At 37.6% G+C, this 12,327-nt stretch overlaps 2 protein-coding genes across 6 annotated transcripts; both read left to right on the top strand.

Moving 5' to 3' along the window:
* The first annotated feature begins 1,391 nt into the window (after positions 1 to 1,391).
* LOC116849560 (pre-mRNA-processing factor 17) lies at positions 1,392 to 4,978 on the top strand. 5 transcript variants are annotated; one of them, XM_032826833.1, is made up of 9 exons: positions 1,392 to 1,533; positions 1,729 to 1,920; positions 2,168 to 2,384; positions 2,703 to 3,029; positions 3,314 to 3,528; positions 3,642 to 3,905; positions 4,010 to 4,143; positions 4,329 to 4,550; positions 4,676 to 4,978. In XM_032826833.1, the coding sequence occupies exons 2-9, from the start codon at positions 1,852 to 1,854 to the stop codon at positions 4,851 to 4,853; spliced, it is 1,626 nt and encodes a 541-aa protein (XP_032682724.1). In that variant the 5' UTR covers positions 1,392 to 1,533; positions 1,729 to 1,851; the 3' UTR covers positions 4,854 to 4,978. The 5 variants fall into 5 exon arrangements, with proteins under 5 accessions (XP_032682724.1, XP_032682722.1, XP_032682725.1 ...); XM_032826831.1 differs by having other exon boundaries at positions 1,393 to 1,533; positions 1,729 to 2,027; XM_032826834.1 differs by lacking the exon at positions 1,729 to 1,920 and having other exon boundaries at positions 1,399 to 1,533.
* A 50-nt stretch (positions 4,979 to 5,028) lies between these two features.
* On the top strand, positions 5,029 to 11,430 carry LOC116849562 (transmembrane protein 181). The gene is made up of 13 exons (XM_032826835.1): positions 5,029 to 5,501; positions 5,926 to 6,087; positions 6,437 to 6,540; positions 6,884 to 7,033; positions 7,172 to 7,274; positions 7,470 to 7,623; positions 7,745 to 7,825; positions 7,920 to 8,019; positions 8,107 to 8,234; positions 8,405 to 8,554; positions 8,658 to 8,760; positions 9,002 to 9,232; positions 9,356 to 11,430. The coding sequence occupies exons 2-13, from the start codon at positions 5,936 to 5,938 to the stop codon at positions 9,487 to 9,489; spliced, it is 1,590 nt and encodes a 529-aa protein (XP_032682726.1). The 5' UTR covers positions 5,029 to 5,501; positions 5,926 to 5,935; the 3' UTR covers positions 9,490 to 11,430.
* The last annotated feature ends 897 nt before the right edge of the window (positions 11,431 to 12,327 follow it).

Genomic DNA, 12,327 nt, shown 5'->3' on the forward strand with positions numbered 1-12,327 from the left:
CACAGTTGCAAAGCAGCTTTCTTGCTGAACGCAGCCAAAAATAAAATGATGCTCGTGGCGTTGCGAGCGTTAAGTGGATCAAACTAATAGCGTGTTCGACTGGTTCAGGGTTAATCGCTCCGAGAGCGATTAATGACGTCATAAGTCTCTACTAGCCAATCATAAAGCTTATAAGTACTTGTTCGACCAATAAACGTAGGCTGAATAACCCAGAGTGGGTTAACCCACAGAGCCAGTCGAACATGCTATAACAAACGCTACCGTAGTTACGAAACGAAAAAAACGCCTCTAGTCATTTAACGGAAACTTTGAAAATAAAACGTCGTCTGCTTTGTTACTGAAACGTAGAATTTGATAATAAAAAGATGTTTGATTAATCGTTAAGTCCTATTATTTAGAAATGCAAGAATTTCCTAATTTGTTGATGAACCAAAAGTATGTCTGACTTGTCATCGAGTTGTACTACGTTCCCGATTCTTGAGTAGAGACAATAGCGGCTTGTAACGGAGATTTCGGAACTAACAAAAATAACGGGTCTAATAGTTGCTTATATTCCTTGTATTATATTAGACTCGTTATTTCTTGTTAGTTTGGAGATCTCCGCTACGAGTCGTCACTGTCTCTACTAAAAAATCGGGAACGTAGTACAACTCGACGACAAGTCAGATATACTTTCGATTCACCAACAAATTAGGAAACTTGCATTTCCAAGTAGTAGGACTTAACGACTAATCAAACATCTTTTTATTATCAAATTCTACATTTCAATAGCAAGACAATGTTTTATTTTCAAAGTTGCCGTTAAATGACTAGCTGGTTAAATTAATCAAAGTTGGTAGACAGGCATTAATCAGCTGACTATATAAATAGTGCGAATGGGCGCATTCAGTAGAAAAAGCGTTCACTGAGCAATCAACGATTATTGGTTCTTGCTATTAGATCCCTAAATCTAGACCAATTACATTGGCCGCGTTCAGTAGAACAAGTGATCAGTAAGCGCTCAGGGAGCTCTTGTATATGATTTGGCATATTCTTTTAGATCTCCAACTATACTCCAATCAGATGCAAGAGCTCACTGAGCGCTTACTGATCACTTGTTCTACTGAACGCGGCCATTGGCTGCTTTCAGTAGACTCAACAGTTGAGTAATTTGTCAATGTAATTGGTCTAGATTTAGGGATCTAATAGCAAGAACCAATAATCGTTGATTGCTCACTGAGCGCTTTTTCTACTGAACGCGGCCATTGGCTACGTTTACACGACGATGTTAATCGGGTTTAGTAACTACCGTAGTTAGTGATTTCTTGAATTCAATTGGAGCATATTTCTAGATCTAAAAGAATATACCAATCGGATTTAATAGTTTACTAACTATGGTAGTTACTAAACCGAATTAACCTTGCCGTGTAAACGTAGACATTGACAAATTACTCAACTGTTGTGCAACTGTTGAGTCTACTGAATGCAGCCAATGGAAAGAAGAAATATGTAGTGTTCTCGCACCGATCTCACGTAAAAAGAGAATAGTTGTTTGTACGCGCTATTTATTAATATTTATATTTATAACAAATACAATATAAAGTCCCGGCCTAACCGCCGTCACGACAAGACATGTTCGAACAAGTTCGGACCTTGTGATTTTTTTTGGATCGTGTCTTGAAAATTTCCAAGACTTTTCTCTCGAATTATATCATTAATCGGAAACTGGCGTTGGGGCATTACTCTTAGAGAGGCCTGTAGCCAAATATTGAAGGAAGGAAGGAAGGAAGGAAGGAACAAATACAATATAACGACAAGTATAATATAACGTTTGCGTAAACTTTACAAATACCATGCTCGCGTTAAGAGATTATGGTAGCAGCGACGAGGATAGTGAGCATGAGAGTGAAAAATCTTCCACAAATGTCGAGGATGAAGAAGTTAAGCATAGCACAAACACCGATTTTACATCTGAACCGTTCGCCGTTGATAAATTCAAGACTCCCATTAGTTTGCAAATCTGTTCTGCGCCTGATGTTGTGCCTACTGTAAATATCTGTATAAATCTGTATATATCTGTATAAATTTTGTTTCTTTTACTCAAATAGATTTGCATAAATATATAGTGTACACGCACACACACACAACATCGATCTTAATCTTTTAACTTTCGATTATCATATTATAGGGAACAGAATTATGCGTGAGGCATGTAGATTCCACCACAAAGGAACTTATGTACAATCCAAAGTATGAGGAGCTCTTTGCACCAGATGTAGGACCAGAGAATCCATTCAAGACCCAACAGCAGCGTGCTATCAAGAATATGCTGTCTGGATATGTGGAACGTGCACACATTAGCGAATTCCAATTTGAAAATCAGAGAAGAACATTTGCTAGTTATGGTAACAAATATTTTGTACTACTGACAAAGCTTTTCTTTAATTTCTTTTGAATAAATGCAAGTTTTATAGTACCAATTCATGTATTAGTCACATATTGATTACAATCAGTTATTATAGCATTAATGCATATTATTTAGAATTCGATGAAATTAGTAAAATATCGATGAAATTAAAATAAAAATCTGCTATGTTATCATTTAATGATGTGTAAAATAGACTTCATCTTCTATCAATAGAACTTAGTATAGCAATTAACTTAAAATATCATTAACTTGAAACATTAATACATAAAATATCTGAATCTTGTTTTGTCTTCAGGATACGCATTAGATCCAACGGTGGATGGTAGTGCAGAAGAGGGTAAAATTATAATTGGCGCGAAAGAAGCAGCAGAAGAATCTGGCGGTAAGACTGTCTTTGAGAATACTGCGTTGAGACCGTCAGATAAAAGGAAACGGCACAGAAACAACAATCCCGCGGATATAGAAGGTTTTTTGGGGCCATGGGGTGGATATATAGATGAGAAGCGAGTCGTGAAGCCAAGCGAGGAGGAAGCTGCTGAGTTGGAGGAAATATTGGCTAAACGTAACAAACGAGGCAAACAGACGGAAGAAAAGCCGCTAGAAGAGAAGACTGTGTTACATAGTAAGATCTTATATATATTCAATATATTAACACAAAAATCATTTTTAAGATATATATCTTAAAAATGAATAAATGTTATCATTAATAAGATGCATAAATCTTAAAGAATCTTTAAGAATTAATTTTAATTTTTTTTTTTTTATTGAAAATTAAGAATTACATATAATATATTTTTGTTATTAAGAACTATACAATATTAATGTTGGAATAATAATTTTTAAGTTTATCTTAAGAAATTTTTCACAAACACGGGATTTACTTGTAACATAATTTTCATATTGCAGTCAAAGACAGTGTGGATTATCAGGGACGTTCATTCTTGCACGCGCCGCAGGATGTCGGTGTAAATCTCAGGTCAGAATCGCCACCCGACCGCTGCTTCTTACCTAAAGCGCAAATTCATACATGGGAGGGCCACACGAAGGGCATCTCGCAGATCCGCTGGTTTCCTCGTACCGCGCACTTATTATTGTCTTGCAGTATGGACTGCAGAGTGAAGGTAATTCGCTTTGTTCATCACATAACGCCAACGAATTTTCACTTGCATTGGTAGTTTCTTCAAATTTTTCATATCCTTAAATTTGGTACGCTAAAATATCCTATTGTGTGCAGTTGTGGGAGGTATACAAAGACAGAAGATGCGTTCGTACATATTACGGACATAGGCAGGCAGTGCGCGATATAAGCTTCGACAACGATGGCAAACGATTCTTATCTGCGGCGTATGACCGCTATGTGAAACTGTGGGACACAGAAACTGGAGCTTGCATCAGTCGTTTCACGAGCAGGAAGATCCCGTACTGTGCCAAATTCAATCCCGATCCAGATAAGCAGCATCTCTTCGTGGCTGGCACCAGTGATAAGAAAATCATTTGTGTATGTATCGTGAAAGCCATATAAATGTGTGATAAAAACCTACTTTATATAGTATATAATATGAACTTGCATAAACCTACGGAAATATATTGACTATATTACAGTGGGATATACGTTCCGGTGAAATAACACAGGAGTACGACAGACATTTAGGCGCTGTGAACACCATCACATTTGTGGATGAAAATCGCAGATTCGTGACCACATCGGACGACAAAAGTCTTCGCGTTTGGGAATGGTACGAAACTTACTCTATATATAATCTATATATAGATTTTATATATATATATATATATATATATATATATATATATATATATATACATATATATACTCTGTATATTACTCTGTATATACTCTCGCCGAATAATTTCGTGCAGTGAGATCGATTTGCTATTAAGAACGAATTCTTCTTCTATACAGGGATATTCCAGTCGATATGAAATATATTGCTGATCCTTCAATGCATTCGATGCCGGCTGTAACACCGTCCCGCAATCAGAAGTGGCTCGCGTGTCAGAGTATGGATAATAAGATTGTCATTTTCTCGGCGCTGAATCGATTCAAAATGAACCGAAAAAAGACATTCACCGGGCATATGGTTGCCGGATACGCGTGCGGCTTGGATTTCTCCCCGGATATGAGGTATTATATAATATTCAGAAAAACAAACTATTAAGAATGAACTATTAGGAAGATCAAACTATTAAAATCAGATTAGATGTCGTTCCATTTCATTCTCGCGAGTAATACAAATTTTCTGCTTTCAGCTATTTGGTATCAGGTGACGCAGATGGCAAATGTTACATATGGGATTGGAAGACTACAAAATTATATAAAAAGTGGAAAGCGCACGACGGAGTGTGCATCGACGTGCTGTGGCATCCGCACGAACCTTCCAGACTCGCCACAGCTGGATGGGACGGCAAAATCAAATATTGGGACTGAACGATCGGTTGTAACGCTCTGTATATATTTAGTGTATCGTTTAAAGAAGATATGGATGTTGTAAAAAAGAAACAAAGTACGAATGTCTTTTTATATCTATAAATTATGAAATTATTTTAAACGGAGTCTTTTTGCGCACTTCTCAAACCTTTTCTTCCTTTCGCAGATCCTTTATCCAGTCTTGACGAATATATCCATTCGTGGACGTGTAAGATTTGATTCCGCATTACCTCTCAAACAGGCAGTCTTTATTACAATTATGTACATATATACTAAATACTACGTATAACGCCGTGAAATCCTTTTGTCCGGCGATATAAATACTGCGGGTTGTTGCTTCACGTCGTGTGTGTCGCCACAACCCCCTTCAACGAGCATATGGCGGACAGAAAAATCAATAGCTGCGCGTCACGATGCTCGACGTGTGTACCGCTCGTGTTCCTGTGCAGTCGCGTCTCGTATTTTCCACACCTCTGCCGCCAGTTTACGTGCAACGCTACGTCGAATTTTCCCTTACATGTGCCTAGTGGTGTACCACCTCGTCCGCGTGGAATCGCTCATGAATCTTGAACGTTATGTTGGGGAGCGGTATTCGTCGAGGGTGCGCACAGAAGTAGCATCTATTGTTACCACGCAGTAAAGTAGAACGTGAGTTCCTCTCTGTTCTTGTCTGTTTACATGCACCTTATGCGTGATAAATCCGGATAAACGAAATGATCGCGACTGAATCATCGTTTGGATAAAATTCAAGACGAGGAAGTAACTTTTGAGAAATGAAATAAGTATACGCATACACGTTTGATCAAGTTGCTTTTTCGTCTTGTATCACGCGAATGAAGCATAATATTTGTTTCTTTAGACAGTAAGCTCAGATATAAGGCATTTCGAAATTGTTAAACAGAGCTGTTAGTATTATACAGTAGAGTAATGCAGATTTAAATTTTTTATGGAGGAAAGAATCTTCTGTATATAAAAAAATAATTATGTATATGTAATGTAAAATCAGAATTATGATTATATACGAAATAGCAATCAGATACATTAGAGATGCATGCAAAACCACTCTGTTCAGAATCCCGAAAATGATGGACGGACCCGGATTAGGATATTCGTATCACCTTCCATCCGCTGGTTGGAACCTCAAGGTTAGAAATGCGCTGTCGCAATTCAGTGACCTGTTCAGCGAATTTAACAAATATATCGCGCCAGCTTATCATCATGATCGTTGCGAGAGGTACGTTAATTCGAAAGAATTATCAGATTAGAATACTATTTCTAGATCAGATAGAATACTATTTCTTCGAACAATAATTTATTTCTGTTCGATGGCAGAATTTATTTCAAGTAAAAAGAGGTGCTTTCATCAAGATTTGTTTTATGCAATTTGTGCCTATAGGCTCCTTAAAGAATAATTTTCTGATATTGCAAGCTTTTAATACATACGCATTTAATAGTGCATGGAACCGACAAGATGCGCGAACGAGAGCAGCAAGATACATTTATTCAATTATTTCTCAATCAAATGCGCAGCAAATGCGATATGTGTAAAATGTCAACTAAGCACGATATATTTTGCCGTGCAGATCTGTGCAAATGCGCCTGTACTCGATGCACAAGAGGGAATTTGTCATGGTGTTCGTCGCATTTTTCGCGTGTTTCGGGCTGGCGGTATTTATCGGCCTCGCCGGTGAGTAGTAATTTTCACTAAATTAAACTGACCCACGATTTTCCCTACTTCTATTTTTCGATTCGATATTAATGTTTCGCCCAGAATATCAACAGCAACTTTATTCACCGCTCATACACACAGAAAAACAATGAATACTAGTATTCAATTATTACCATTTAGTATTTAATTATTACCAGATTATTTATCATTATATATATATATATATATATATATACAAACACATATGTACATATATGTATGTGTGTATGTGTATATATTATAATTTATATTATATAATATACTGTAATTATTATATATAACTGCGAAGAAAGCACTTTGCTAATTTATTAACGCTTTACAGGTCCACCTATAACATCAACTAGCGAACAGAAGGCACATCTGAACGGTAGCGAGATGGCCACTGGTCCATTCATCATGAAGACGCCTCTATTGTCCACGTACAGCCAGCAATTGTGGGTGATCGCCAAGCTATCGACATCGAACAACGACGGTAAACGAATCATGTCAAATTTTCATTAATGGTTTCTTTTCTATTATGTGATACTAAAGTACACAATCTGTTTCTTGTAATTTTGCTGATTGATCGATTTCTATAATTATATCAGACTGTTAACTGCACGTCTTGCAGATGAGAGATACGACAAGGGGTTTCAAGTTAGCGTCTCTATAGACGGTATCACTCTCAACCGCAAGCTCGTGTCTGTGCTATCGCCGGAAGCTGGACATAATCGGTGAGGACTTCTTTCTAAAATACAATCAGTGTGTTCTTCATAGAAATACTATACCTTTTACCGATTCAGTCAGATACATTTTTACTGATTTACTTTAAGAAAGTTTGTAGCGCTTATTTTGAGTTCCGCTAACGCAATAATACGAGAAGTAAACGTCGCCGTAACCAATACATTTTCTTTTTAACTTTCCTCCAGAACCAGACATCTGAAATGCGAGAGGCAAACTTGCGAAGAGCTGGTCGTCGCTCATCTCGGCTTTCTCGACTACAGTTACTACATCATCACTGTCCGCTTCCACGGACTTGAGAGCTTCCATCAGCGTTACACGATACGGCAACTCACATTCTACGTCAGTAAGCACTGCACGAGATCATCCCCACCTCTCATTGAACGTAAAACAATATCGCACATTCGAGATTTCGCTCCTTTCGTTCTCCTTTGACGTTTTCCTCTTGCTTATTCCTTCACAGTTCAAGAACTACAATCCGGCGTTCACGCAAATCGAGATCTGGTTCCGGCTGATCTTTCTACTTACCACGTTCGGAGTGATGGTAATTCGCAATCGCCCTTAGTCGTGCGCTTAAAAAAAAACAAAAACAAAACGGCATCTCATTACAAAATACTTTCTAACGTTACCGCTTTCAGTGTTGGTTCGGCCACTCGCTCAGGAAGTATCCGCTACACGATTGGTCGATTGAGCAGAAGTGGATCTCCATACTTCTTCCATTGCTGATTCTCTACAATAGTGAGTAAATGCCGCATCGTATTCGTCGCGATCACTGTTCGACTTCATTAAACGTCTAATCACGTTCTCAAATAATTCACCTGGTAGATCCACTGTTTCCTATGACTTTCTTGGTGAACTCCTGGGTGCCTGGAATGCTGGATGCGATTCTACAGACCACCTTCTTATGCGCCATTCTTATGTTCTGGCTCTGCGTTTATCACGGCCTCAGACAGGTATTGATGTACATAAGCGTAAGAGATAGCAAGACTAATCTATTAAAAAAAACGTATATATTATACTTTTTTCTCTCAGTATAGAAATTATATATATGATGTGTATTATTATTAATTCTATTATATTTCATTATTAGTACATTCTCATCCGTTTCGTCTTCTTTGTTTAGAATGAAAGACGACTCATCACCTTTTACCTGCCTAAACTCTTAGTTGTGGGTATGCTGTGGGGCGCAGCATTGACGCTCGCCACATGGCTTCGTTGCACCGAACTGGAGGATCCCACTTACAATTATGTTCTCGATACGTCTAATTACTACGTGAGTTAATTGCCACTGCTCCTTATTCATCTATAATACACTCGCTCAAACAAGTCTGCGCTTATTACATCGTATCGTCGCACCGATGCATTTGTTTTTCCAGGGCTTCAAGGTGTTTTTCTTCACAATAGGTGGCTTCTACATCGCGTACTTGCTACTTCTCATATTAAGAGCGTACAGCGAATTACGGTCTATGCCATACTTCGGTAAGTTTACCGTTTCATGTTCCTCTAAATCTGCAAAACATAAATTCTGCGTCAGCATAATGTAAAGAGAATTTATAGAGACGAGGAAACGAATATATACTGACAGGAAAAATATCTATTAGTAAATAAAACACACACACACACACACACACACACACACACACACACACACACACACATATATATATATATATATATATATATATATATATATATATATATATATTCTCGATTTTTATAGATCTTCGTTTGCGGTTCCTGACGTTGCTTGCCGCAGTAGTTGCTGGCGTTTGCAGTTTGGTCACCGCTCGTCAGTTCGGAGCCGGTGTATTGGAAGACAGTTTTGCGTCACGCCTTTCTACCTATTACCGCACATCCGCACAGTTCATGGCCCTTTATGGTCTTCTTAATTTTTACTTGTACACCATGGCATACGTTTACGCACCTGCGCTCCAGCAAGTCTATGGACAACGTGAATATCTGTTTTTTTTTCTCTGATATATGATATTTCTTAGTGTTGCTTAAAACTTTTATCATTGAAGAAAAAAAGCTTTCTACTAGATACATTGCACTAACCTGAGTGTTTATCCTACAGACTCATCCATAACGAAGGATAATCCTGCATTTTCGATGTTTAACGATTCGGAAGAGGAAGTCATATACGGATCAGACGAAGACAGCCGACGACCGTTGACCTGCGCTCCGCGAAACACGGAGGACAGTGACTAAGGGCCTTAATGTAAAAGAAATTGGAGAAACGAGGAAAAATAACATTTTTAATACGTTATGCTAGTCAAAGAATAAGCTCGTTAAGCGAGAAGACCAGTAAAGCGGGAAACGACGCGACGGCCACCGACTTCCGGGTCGCGCTTCTAGTCATTTGCAGTCATACTGCCGTCATTGAGGTTGTTGTGAAAAACGAAACGTGACGTCGCGTAGTTAGTAATTTTGATGAGGAATCGAACGTTGATTTCGAACAAGGACTTCGGCAACCGGAGTCACGTTTACGCAGGACTCACGAATTACGTATACTGTACATAAAATATAAGTACACACTCAAACACACACAGACATACCGATAATGTGAAAAGTGTTTCGTGTATCGCATCGTACGTAGAAATAACGTAATAACCAGCGATGGAGATTCTTATGAGATTTAAACGTTTATAAAAGTAGTCATATTTTGAACGAAAGGGAAAGAGAGAAGAAGAGACAAAGAAGGCGGTACACAGATGTCAGTTTTAGCTGCGCTTCTCGTTTAGAACGAGACAGATATCCTTTCTTCTTCTTCTTCTTCTATACGACAGAAGAAGGAAAAAAAACGTATAGAACGCGTGGTTAAAACGGGGGAACCTGCTTTAAAATGACGTTTTACTTTGGATTCGGTGGCAGATATTTGCAAGACGTTCTTTGCATCTTTTCAATGCCAATGATCTGTGTGAAAAGAATAAACGCGAATAAATGGTGAATTATTATGCGAGAAATTATAAAATCGAAGTCGTAAAACGTCACTTTCCCACAATCACACACACAAATTGTTGACAAAATAAATTTTATCCGGTATCTTAATTGTCAATGTGAATTCCAGATGTGTATTCTTCACGATCAGACTCGCCAATAATATGACACGTTGATAACGCGCCCAACAAGTGAAACAAGTGAAAACGGCAAAACGAAAGAGCCAACAAATATTGTATTACGTTATGTATTCGTAAGATATTGCAATAGTTTTTATACGAGATGTATTTAACTGTTTGGTATGCCGAGTTTAATAAAAATAAGACATATATAGAAGCATACGTACTCTCTAAAGTACAATCAGTGTATTCTTCACTGAAATCCTATACTTATAACTGATAGCTTAGTTATAAGTATAGTATTGCAATCAGTAAAATTTCGCTGAAAAAATCAGTTAATAGTGGCGACTGTTCCTGTTAATGATATAATTTGCAATTACAGTGTCATGCATGCAAATTACGTGGAAAACATTAATTCCATCTCCACAAACACAAAAAATTGAATTTGGCATAACGCGTAACGAATTTGTATACTACAAATTTTGAAGTGAAATCTTACTTCCACTGATTAAAATCAGTGAGATATGACAGTAAAGTGAGAGTATTTCCACTGAAAATCAGTAAATTACTCACTTGTCGGTGAAATACTCTTTTCATTAATTCAGTTAGAAATATTTTGTCTGATTCATCTTAAGAGAGTAGCATCACCGAGCGGAAGTGTTAATGGGAATCTATACGAGGGAAAAGAAAAAAGACGTGCGTGAGTACGAATACCAGTGTAAAATGTTTTATACCTGAAATCCCAATTGTATTCAGAGAAAAGAAAACTGTCGAGATGCAAGTATGCTTTGAAAAAGAGAAAAGAAAAATCCACGAGATATCGCTATGTTTTTGTGCTGTTAACACTGTCGTGTATATAATTGATTAATAAATGATTTGTAATCGTTGCTTATACATCGGCTCCTTCGTAATTACATTTTTCTTCGCGAGAACAATGCGACCCATCCTGCAAAGGAACGTTTATTTGTCGAAAGAACCGCCTGCGTGTAGAGCATTCGTTGCGTTGTAATGGCCATTCGTCATCACTGTTCAATATGTTATCGAACTACGCTTGCTACAATGTATCCAAAAATAAAGAGATCTCATGCGAGAATTTAGAGACTTTTAAGAACGAGTCGCCGTATTTGCGTTCGCAACAATTACGACAATATATTATTGTTCTTGAAAAACTCGGCGCTATTAGTTTGGTGCTAATGTTTCGTCGCATTTCCTCATTAATTTCCAATTTGTGGACAATCTGGTTAAAAAAAAATCTCGTTCAGTCTTATTTGACAGATACGACGAACCTTTCCCACCGACCTAATACGTTTTATTCATTTCATTTCTGTTTCTTCGACCCCGATTTTAAATAATTATATGTTTCAATGCTTCTAAATACAAATTTTTTAAAGATTATCACTTTATCGTAAAACAAGGGACAGGAAAGCAACACCGCAGACAGATAGAGAGATAAAGATATGGGAATTGCCATTCAATGTATGGTTTTATATCATAATATTAGTACAGAAATGTTATTTCATAATAATTAAAAGTAATAGTAGTTTATTGATAAATCACTCACACAGGTGCGCCGACGGGTCGACGGGATCGTCGCGTCGTTGTCGCCGCGATTTTTCCCGCGTCGATTTTCCACCGTCGCGCGCACTTTCGCATTTTCTTTTTTTTTTCAATTTCTTTTTTCTCTTCTTTTCTCTTAGTTTCATCCCTCACGATTTCCTCTTTTCGCATCAAATCTCCCGTATTTTGTCCTCATTATCTTTATTATCATCATACATAATGGAAAAAAATGTTACATTTGTACAGCCATCATATACATGTTACATTTAGAATACCGTTAATCCATTATCCACTTTTTACTTTTTTGTCTCGTTAAATGCGTGTATGTGTGTGTGTTGTGTATATAGAGAGCGTGTGTCACTATGGTGAGTCTCTTTTTATATTTCTTCGTTTCCCTCTCCTGTGTGCGTGTGTAATTGTGTTACTTCGACGT

The sequence above is a fragment of the Odontomachus brunneus genome, unplaced genomic scaffold (genome assembly GCF_010583005.1).
Source record: "Odontomachus brunneus isolate Ranch 3 - 2012 unplaced genomic scaffold, Obru_v1 Obru_scaffold_118, whole genome shotgun sequence".
Lineage (NCBI taxonomy): Eukaryota > Metazoa > Arthropoda > Insecta > Hymenoptera > Formicidae > Odontomachus > Odontomachus brunneus.

Bases quoted from the DNA above. Each gene is read 5' to 3' on its own strand.
- LOC116849560 (XM_032826831.1), top strand. From the start codon at position 1,833: ATGCTCGCGTTAAGAGATTATGGTAGCAGCGACGAGGATAGTGAGCAT. The intron at 3,030-3,313 runs GTAAGATCTTAT...TTCATATTGCAG, and splicing joins AGAGAAGACTGTGTTACATA to TCAAAGACAGTGTGGATTAT. The intron at 4,551-4,675 runs GTATTATATAAT...TTCTGCTTTCAG, and splicing joins GATTTCTCCCCGGATATGAG to CTATTTGGTATCAGGTGACG.
- LOC116849562 (XM_032826835.1), top strand. From the start codon at position 5,936: ATGATGGACGGACCCGGATTAGGATATTCGTATCACCTTCCATCCGCT. The intron at 8,555-8,657 runs GTGAGTTAATTG...TTGTTTTTCCAG, and splicing joins TCGATACGTCTAATTACTAC to GGCTTCAAGGTGTTTTTCTT. The intron at 8,761-9,001 runs GTAAGTTTACCG...CGATTTTTATAG, and splicing joins ACGGTCTATGCCATACTTCG to ATCTTCGTTTGCGGTTCCTG.